This window comes from Uncinocarpus reesii, genomic scaffold (assembly GCF_000003515.1).
Source record: "Uncinocarpus reesii 1704 scaffold_3 genomic scaffold, whole genome shotgun sequence".
NCBI lineage: Eukaryota > Fungi > Ascomycota > Eurotiomycetes > Onygenales > Onygenaceae > Uncinocarpus > Uncinocarpus reesii.
Window position 1 is genome coordinate 2,265,569 of NW_003052498.1, and position 9,839 is coordinate 2,275,407.

At 49.9% G+C, this 9,839-nt stretch overlaps 3 protein-coding genes across 3 annotated transcripts; 1 reads left to right on the forward strand and 2 right to left on the reverse strand.

Moving 5' to 3' along the window:
- Positions 1-109: 109 nt before the first annotated feature.
- On the reverse strand, positions 110-751 carry UREG_05549 (uncharacterized protein; the record flags this gene model as incomplete). The annotated part of the gene is made up of 1 exon (XM_002584814.1): positions 110-751. The coding sequence occupies one exon, from the start codon at positions 749-751 to the stop codon at positions 110-112; it is 642 nt and encodes a 213-aa protein (XP_002584860.1).
- Positions 752-2,288: 1,537 nt separating this feature from the next.
- On the forward strand, positions 2,289-3,028 carry UREG_05550 (uncharacterized protein; the record flags this gene model as incomplete). The annotated part of the gene is made up of 3 exons (XM_002584815.1): positions 2,289-2,392; positions 2,504-2,611; positions 2,659-3,028. 3 exons carry the CDS (start codon positions 2,289-2,291, stop codon positions 3,026-3,028), a joined length of 582 nt encoding a protein of 193 aa, XP_002584861.1.
- Positions 3,029-7,434: 4,406 nt separating this feature from the next.
- Positions 7,435-8,970, reverse strand: UREG_05551 (uncharacterized protein; the record flags this gene model as incomplete). Its single annotated transcript, XM_002584816.1, has 3 exons — positions 7,435-7,535; positions 7,705-7,763; positions 7,853-8,970. The coding sequence occupies 3 exons, from the start codon at positions 8,968-8,970 to the stop codon at positions 7,435-7,437; spliced, it is 1,278 nt and encodes a 425-aa protein (XP_002584862.1).
- Positions 8,971-9,839: the final 869 nt, after the last annotated feature.

Genomic DNA, 9,839 nt, shown 5'->3' on the forward strand with positions numbered 1-9,839 from the left:
TAAGAATAGAAGCCACTTATTATGTAATCCGCACTGTTCGCTCGTATTGTCTTAGGTAAGCCTCCACTTCTGCACGCCAGGCTAAAAAAAGCATTTGCAACAGGCACGGCTAAGGAGCTGATCGTCCACTAAGTGATGGCTTGCGAAAAGCTTCAAAATTCAAGCTGAACACCTCACACACCTCCAGCGCTCGTAACTCCGCCTCACAACTACTGCACTGCGTCTCCTGCTGCTGACAGTGGGACTTTGCACCCTCCTTCGTCGGACCGATCCGTTCGGTTCGGGCTGGCCACCGGGGCAAGCAAACACAGCAAACACCTCCCCCCCCGTCGGCTCCGGCGCTCTCCCCACTCTGACCGACCACCCGGTTCCAGCTCCCGAGTCGGGATGTCCAAGACTGCCCTTCGCAGCGGACATGGGGAAGGAGGTTCTCGTCTAAATTGCCGCAGCAATACGGATACTTTGCCTCTGGAAGATCAAAAGGCGACCTCCCTTCCCGCAGTGGCATAAATGAAGGGGAAAAAGGGTCTTTCCACCAATGAAATATTTCCTCGGAGCACTCGAATTTTGATGCTGGGCGCGGATTGGCCAAGCGACTTGGCCGTCCAGCTCTTTTCTCCCAAGAGTTCTTGGACGTGACGGCGATTTCTTGGGACTGGCTCCCTGTGCGCTCCTGCGCTTCTTGGTGGACAAGGAAGCGCAGCGCATCTGCATTGGCACTGGCATTGGCATCGTCGCGGAGAGAGTTCATTGATCAACCGCAGGATTGAATGTTTCGATGACTCCGACGATGATTACTTACTCTTTGATTTGTCCTTGGAGAAGATTTCCATTGCGGTTTCCATCCCGTGCCCAAAACAAAATCTCCAAGAAACGGACGAGCACATGCGGATGCAACCGTTCTCAAACGCCGTCCCGGATCACTCTTGGGCTTGATGTCTGATGAGATGCCAAAACGAAAAGGAGGAGGCATTTCTGTATTCCTTGTCTTAATGATTCTTGACTCGTTCGTGGTTTTGGAAATTGAGTTCGTCTCTTCTTTCAGGACAGTCTCGGTTGGAGATGAGGGAGTCAGCCCCCAAGCCCGCTCCAAGGAGAATGAGAACTCGAGAAACATCATGAGAAGACAGGTTGAGTTACCGTTTTCGGTTGCCTTGCTGCTCGCCTCGTTGCAAAAAAGAAAAAACTCTGTTTTTGTCGATTGATCTGCCGACAAGGCGCGCTCCGTCGCCAGCACTCCGCATCTTCGTTTCTTTACCCCGGATATTTTTCATGCACGTCCAACCGTGTTCCCCTTGGACCACCCCCCCCCCCCCCCTGGGCAGACGCGCAGAGATAAACAGCGATTATTTAGGCGTGCAGAAACGAGAGGGAAAAGTCTCCCCAGGTTTGCTCTTGCCCGTCAGTCACGCCACTTGCAGGCAAAGCAAGGCCCGAGCTTTGAGGGAAGGATAATCAGCGCTGACGAAATTAATCATGTTTCACTAGAAGTCATTCTGTCGCCCTTGGCTGGGAGTTCTCCTGACATTCTCCGTAGACACGCGCAACATCTCCGGGGGACCGAGGAAAAAGCGCCTGAAGAATGCTCCCAGCTGGAGTTTATCTCCAGGGTAGTTAATTATGATTATTGGTTCTCCTACTTTGCTTGGATGATAATATCAGGCGTAAATTAAACTTTTCGCCCTTTTTCAGCACGTATATAGTCCTGCACAGTTACATGCCCGAGAGAACTCCGTGCTTCGGGACCATCGCTCTTGGGTTGCTCATGAATTCATTCGACGTTCCTGAGACGAGACGCAAAGATCGATCTCAGATCCCTGGGCTCCCTCCAGCACATCCACAAGAGAATCTGCCTTTTTGTCCCCCCCTGTCCAGACGCAGGCATGGCCGGTTCATCGCATCTCCCCTGGTTCTTCCTCTCTCCCTCTTACATCAAGCTATTTCGTAAGAGAACTCATAATTCAAAAAAAGTTATTCAACGGCTCCGAGTAGATCCCATTGATCCTGCTGATCATACGATGTCTGTTCGAAAATCCATTATCAAATCGATATAGGTTATTGGGGCTCTGAAACAGCGTTTATCCTTGGGGGAGTACAGACTACGTGCAAAGGACTTCTGCAGTGGTGAAAGTCCTTGACTCCCGTCTCTTGAACTCATCAATGCCGTTGCGATCAAGTTCGTCGTCCATTTTGGAGGTCCGGTGGGCGTCCTAACCGGCGCCTCTTTTGCTTGTTGTTGTTTTAGTGAGCCCACTAGCAAAACAAGCAGCACGCCCCCAACAGCCAACATGTGGGAGAGCAGCCACCGGCCCACGTCCATCTCCATCGAGGCCCCGCAAACTCCAGCTCCTTCGTTGCAGGCAGTCCTGCAGTTGAGTGTGAATTTGGCCCGGTTAAGCCGGGTGATACCCTATCATTGGAAAATGTTGGCTGTCAAATGTCGAATATGCACTCTACATGTTCATACATCTAGGGCGTGATTATCACGACTTTCCTTCCATAGTTGCCATGGGAATCAATCTCCCCCTCAAGGGCCGGCCAACATCAATCCGTTGGACCATCTATGGGAAGACCTTGTCGCTCTTCCATCCGGCCAGGGATCTCGATTAAAGTTGCAGGCAGGCGTGTTCTGCTGCTGAATCTGACCATTTTTTTTAGCCCCCTCCATCGGGGTTCACCAGCTGGTCATGCCACAAGGCCACCGGTGAAAAATCGCAAAGCAGCTGCCTTGGAATCGGGGGAAAGGCTGAACGCGGCCAGCGACAGGCAGAATGATCAGGGGAACGAGCCAAGTGCTCAGCCCTTTGGCGGGTGGCCGAACTATGTAACTATGTCCTGTACAAACAATCCAGAGGCAACGGCTGCAATGCGAAGTCATGCAGCCAGCTGGGTTCCGGCCCAGGTCCAAGAGAGGTTGGGCGAAAATTTTCGATGGCGAGATGGCGAAAAGCCTGTGACAGCACAGCGAGAGCGCAGCAGCAAATCCTTGAGGATCAGGAAAAAGTGGACTCCATCTATAACTAATTAAAGACGGTTATCGTGTCCATCGTAAAAATTTTTAACAAATCCGAAGAGCCAAACCACGAGTGAATCGCCTCCCACGAGCTTTAGTGCTGACAGCCTGGCAGTGACAGGCTTGGTATTCAGATTTCGACGGCGAGGTCAAAGCATCCCATCAGTGCTTCAATCTTTCTTGGGTTCCGTCTGTTTTTTTTCCTCCGATGGCGAACTCGTTTAGTCCCACAATTCTCCAGCACGCTTCTCGATGATTGCCTCAATACGGGAGTTCCAAGCAGCTCCCTGCTCCATCGCGGACACGACCGCCAGTGCTTATTATTATTAGAACAACGGAAAAGAGCGACAAAGCTCTTCCGAAATAAAGCCTTGTAGCCGTTTGTTCCTCAGTTCGCTGTGCCTTGTGAGAGGTCGGTCATCTGGTCATCCTGATCTCCACATCGGGAGCGATGAAGCTGTTCAATAACTAACTTATCCTCCTGTCATGGGCCGTGGTATCTGTTACCTAATGAACTTACGATATTCTGCTCAAAGGCAACTGGAGAGGAATTCAAAGAGAATTTTGCTGGCCACAACAGCTCTTCGAGACAAAGTTCAGCTCGAGCAGATCCATTTTGCTTGGGCTGCATTTCGAGTTCTTGGAGGTCGCATGCCCAGAAATCTCGAATTGTGAGAGCGATCCCGCTGCGGCTCACGGACATAAGATGGCTGGGCATTTTCTTCAAATAAAGGGAAGCGAGAGCCCGGAGAACCCTGTGCCTCGAGTATTGTGATCTGGTTTGTCCTGGCTGCCCAGAGAAGCGGCATCGTGAACCTTGCAAATCGAACATTCCCCCTGGTTCGAGTCCAACGCCAAGGGCTTGTAGAATCAGCTTGCTCGAGAGTGCTGCAAATGTCGGCTGAAGGACGGATATCAGACATAAATTTGCCTCACCGCTCTATTCTATTGCTTGCATTTCCCCCCCAGTCCATACTCACACAAGTCGAATATCGTGCTCTGTCTTCAAGCCAAATCATTGCCAGGCGTGTCTGGCATGGATTAACCCCATGTTTGTTTGGCAAAACGGAGTCCATCGACAAGGAATAAATGTCAATGCAATGATTGCCGCTTCGCAGGGATCAGGGAATATTGACTCCCATGCGTCTTCCTCCACATGCTCTTCAACCTCTCCCCTGAATCTCCATCCCGCTTCATGCAATCAACCACTCTGACAGCGACGGATTCCTGCTGTCACAACATCATCTGCTTTTGGTGGTCATGATCATCTGTTTCGATGCTGCCTTGCTATCCGACCACCTTATCCCAATCGCAGGACAAGTGCGCCCTTTCGTACCCGAGTTCGCCAGCGGCGACTGAAGCTCTGCCCCAAAACCTCGGTATCCTAGCTATTAACATAGCAATGAGTTCATGATGTCGAGATAGAAAACGGAGTTGAGCATGGACGAAAGAGCCCGACAAAAGGACGTCAAAACATTTTCGAACATGTCAAAAGTATGGATTTCAAACATCCAGTTCAATACCCGCCTTTTGAAACCGCCGTTGACTCCGGTTTAAACCGCTTGACCAGCGGGAAGATTACTGGACTTTTGAAGAGGGGGGCCGCCCGTCTTGGACGTGGGACAGCAAAGGAGCGGTAAACGCATAATGTTGGCATTGAAACGAATATCAAACGGCCAATAAACCGGATGACGTGGGGGGAGGAGACCCCCCCCCCCTTCCAGCTTTCTTGAACGCATGAAAAAGACTCTGATATGATTAGGAAATGATGAGTTTCAAATCTCTGACAACACGGCTTATGTGCGCCCCCGCCACTGTATACTCGAGTTGACTGACGATGGGCGAGAGATTTCGCAAGCCGGATTCAATGAAGATGTGGGCATCGAAACTGGTGCAGTCCAGCATCTACATCCGCGGGATGATGATGATATTTGCTTAGCGGGAAACAAAACCAAGGCACCGTCTTGCAGCAGGAAGTGCTCGCAGAAAGTGCTCGCAGACAGTGCTCGCAGAACGCAGCCAACGAGCCCCAGAACGTGATGGAAGCAATCGTCAAATAATTACTCCTATTATACAAGCCGGAGACCTTTGCAGCGTCGAGCGGTATCTTTACACCCGCATGTTACAGAGTCCGGCAGCCAAAATATCGCATACGGAGCTGGGCGACTTCTGGCGAAACTTCGAGAAACGATTTTTGTGGTGCTGATTTCCGTAATCGCTACCCACAAGTGCTATAGGGACATACTTGCGGCTGGAATGAGGGCTGGGGAACTGAGAAAACTACCAGTCGATGTTCTGTTTTGTGTTAATCTGATGGCATGTTGTTCTTATTGAGTGTTTCCTGTCAATGACAAGAGTTCCCTGATTAGTTACACATTACATCAGAAACATATACGTTTACAACACTGCTCGTCGTGCTGCCATACCTACAATTGTATTGCGCGTATTTGTTGGGTTGCTTTGCACGAAGCACAACTAAGCAGAAGACTGTCTTCTTTTACATTGCTTCAAGCTCTCTAGGTTCGAAAAATTGCTTCTGCGACTTAGCTATTCTGAACGCTTGTTCCGTTCGATATCCTCGCTGACAGGTAACCGATTAAGCCGAATGAGCCGCAAAACGGGATATTCAATTTGACAGTTAATGTCGCAGGAGCGGGACGATGGGGACCTCTTGATGGTGCACACGGCGCAGATGGAGTGGGAAAAGTCGGTGACCTAGGAGAGAAGGATTTGAGTATTTGCCAAAAAAAAAAAGAAAAAAGGGAAAGAAAGAAAGAAACGCCGACATAGACTCACGGACTCTGTGCCCGTCCATTTCAAGAAGTAGTTTGCCACGACTTTTCACCTTTTTCACAGCTCTGATGGGTGGATGCTTCAGGAAACCTGTGCAAATGCAAGATACACGAAGCTCTCCCGTCAATGTTGAGCACAGATCATGCCGCCCCTGGTTACGTCAAGGTACCCTTGAACCCTCCATGCATGAGGAAGTTCTGCATGACTGGATTCGCTGTTGATCCAACAGACTGAAAAGGCCCAGGCTCTATCTTCCCAAGTGCCACCCACTCTAGATGGCTTGGACTGTACGGTGTTGCCGATTGGGCCATCGGTCAGCCTTTACGATATGTTGTGTGCATTAATGAGGCCTTGCCGCCTTGGGATATATTTATTCCTCTGGTTCCAGGGGTTTCTTCTCACACGGAATACTCCGTAGATAGCCTATCTGTATCGGGTAAGGCATAATCGAATCGATCATCCGTAGAAGCCGACTTCGTGAAATATCCCATCTTACATGCCACATCCCTCGTCTCCTAGCTTGGAGAAGTCCTATTCCAACCCCCACGGGAGTGCACTTGGGGAAAGCTCATTAATAGATCTTGGCCCGAGGGCCAAAAAAAGGAAGCTCCACCCGCATTTTGATCGACTGGCATGGATTGTTGTGACATTGGACCTCACCCATTTCCATCTGATTCCGGCTGAGAGCTGTGACCTCCTGTGCGTTCCACGAAACCCAAATCGGCGACTTCAATTGCTTTGCCTGTGAGATGGGGGACCGACGTAGTTTCTGCCAGGCATTGTGGCTGAGTTGAAAGATTGAAGACCATCCAGGGAAAGATTCGCAAGGTAACATATGCTCCAGCTTCACCTCCCGACGATAGTCAGGAGGCGGGAAAGAATACGGTCAGATGAAACAGAGATTAGCAAGGCCTTTTGCGAATCAGTAAGCCCTAAATTGTTTTCATCAGGGTAAGGATGCACCAGATCAGAACGCGACGGGGGGGGCCGGATGGTTGAGGAACTTGAGAGAGGAGGTTTGAGGGCTTTGGAGAGGGGATGGCGGAGGGACGAATGCGGCAATGGTGAGATAGTCATGCCTGATGGCAGGGTATCAGCCTTGGGTATCCCCCACCTAAATCCAATGAGGCTCAACTCTCTCACGAAGCGGAAATGTTTCTTGAAATGCTCTTGATAGATAATATACGACCAAAGGAGAATCAATTGCGGCAGTGATGCAAGCAGCTTCATGGCTGGCATCGTACTATCAAGTCCCAACCTGTGTATATAGAGAGCATACCTATGAAGCTCTACAGCGAGGAGGTTGCCGTTGTAGGGTTTAGGAAAGTGATCTATGGCAGGTAAGCGAAAATCCCGAAGTATGTGAGAAAGGTATCATGATAGAAATCATAATTAGCGACTTTCTGAGAGGTTCGAGATAAGACATCTGTCGATGCCCTGGATCCCAGAACGCCTCTTGCTTCTGATGGATAGAAGCAAGAGACGGAAAAAAGGATGCTAAAGTGAGTGATAAGGAACTGGAAAAAAAAATAAAATTTCAAGGCACAAAGTCCTAGCACCAAATCAAGGCGCTGAAAAAGACTGGAAAGGAAACCAAAATTAAGATAGTAATTAGGCCAGCACTCCATTCAATGGCGCCGGAGCATCTGGTGAGCTGTGATACATGCAGAAGCAGCCAGCTGCAAATTGACTCCCCTTCTAGCATCTTCAGGGAAGTCGGTACCCAGCTCTATATAAGCAGCAAAGATCCTTTGCTCGAATATATGCTCTCTAATTCTGCAAAACTGTCAAATCAACATCTTCCCACCTCCACATATACCACATAAATAGACTTCTGTATGGAGCAAAAGGGGCCGCGATCTCCAGCATCTCCTTTTCACTCATATATTTGAACTTACCGCCTCCCTTGGCTTTTAGCTTCGCAATGTCGCGGCCAACATAGGCAGCCATACCTCGCCTACACGGTATACATTCAGCACATTGGCGTTACGGAGACGAAGGATATATTGGGACGCATGGAAGTAGAGAATGGAAGATGTAACTTACTGCACTCCCAGGTCTCCTGTGGAAAATACATCCAGCCTCTTGAGCCCAAAAACAGAAAACATTTCTACCGACCACTTACCCAGTCCACGTACCGCGATCAGCTTCTCAAGAACCTCGTCATCGCTCGCAGTTAGCAGCATGCGCGCACTCAGTTCCCCACTGACAAACTTCTCCGCTAGGCCATGGATATATTCTGCTTTCCGCTGCGATAGGCCTGCTGTGCGGAGAGTTGCGAGGTCACATTTCACAACTTCCTCGGGAGTCGGAAAACCCATAGATACGTTGTCACCATCATTGACGTCTCCAGTCTCATTGATACTCTTTTGCGTATTTGTACCGTAGTCATAGTCATTCTTCTCGCTTTCGCCAGTAGAACCGATACTATCACCCGCAGCCGATCCCTTTTTGAACAGAGCCACAAACTTCTTCTTGATCGATTTGGCCGCTGCACCTGAAACCTGCTGCCCGATAATCCCACTCGAGAGCGCCTGGAACGGGTCGACTTCCTCTGCCAGATCAGATGCTGAAAAGGGCGGGGATGGGTATTTCTCAATCACAGCACTCAATCTGGGGCCGACTCTCAAAAGGTGCGAGAGACCGTGCTCGAGGATATTCCCCGTGGTTGCCGTAGGACGCGGTAGACCTGTTTTCGACGGGGATGCCTCCTCGAGCGTGCGTGGATAGGCGGTTAAGTGTGTTCCGTGGGGGGTGACGAGGGTTGCGTTTGTGCGATGCGGATCGACTGGTCGATTGAGGTCTGGAGGTGCGGAGATGGCTGCACCGCGCTTGAAATCTGGCAATGGTGGTGGAGGAGTGGATGGAAACGCGGGAGTTTCATGCTGGTTCGATCTGCGGGTGCTTTTATTTGGAGTGGACGGAGCAATGGGGATGGGAGCTTGAGTGGTCTTCGAAGGCCGGTCTTCGGCTGATTTCTTCCCCGCCCGCGAGGTTTTGTTGACGGTTGATGTAGTAGCTTTCTTTGAAGCGGTGGGTTTGGCGACTCGGTTTTCCCGGCTTCGGCTGCTGAGAGCCTTGCTCGTTACCCGATCCTGTTCGGTGCTTTTGTCTGTTGATTTCTGCAATGCAGTGCTGATACGGGCCGACCTTCGTGGTGCCATTGTTGCAGAGAAAGACAAGTATCTCGTACTTTTTGTGATGAGGTATGTCATTCAAAGTGCGGACGGAAGGCCCAATTCCCTTGTTGATATATCGAAGTTCGGGCATCTGGATGCGGCAAATCTGGCAGTTTCCATCTTGCTAGCTGGAGATCCCCGTCAAGCGATGGGCGAGGGCGCTTGTTTCGTATTCGCAGCTTTCCCATGATACTAGCTGCTGGCTAGTCAGTTATTATTAACTTATCCCATCTTCCTCGTTGTTTGACCATCCCACTTGCTCGCCCATCATTCAAAGCAATGGCAAGTTCTCGCTCTTCCGTACGGAGTACAACGGAGCATCGTCTCGGGCGGTTCAAATAAAAAAAAAAAAACGAGCTATTCCGGGATAAGATACACCCCGCATAGAAGCATTCAGATGTTTCTAGCTAGCAGGGCAGATTTGTCTTATTTTCTCTTCTCTTTTCTTCTTTATTCTTTCCCTATGTGAAGCTGGATGAAGTAGAGCTTCTATTCATGCCTTTTTTTATTTAACTACGGAGTAGTTATGCAAAGAACCCAGCCGCTGCTGCGTCTGCCAAAATGCAAGCCTGCTCCACAAACCAAGAGATTACGAGACCGTTTCCGACTTTCTACGCCGAATATATCAAGACTGGCGCGAGCCGCGGCTGGAACAGCGTAGCTGGCCAAGGACACCACGGTCTGACTGTCCCAAACACATGCCAAATCCTTGCAGCTCGACGAATCACGCCATGGATTGAGGGAATTTGCTGATTTTTCACTTTGTGTCCCTGCTTTTGATATGAATTGGCATCTCTGTCAAGGAAGCCAATTAGGAATCATTTAGTGGAATAGGGGAAGTCCCCAAAAGGTAA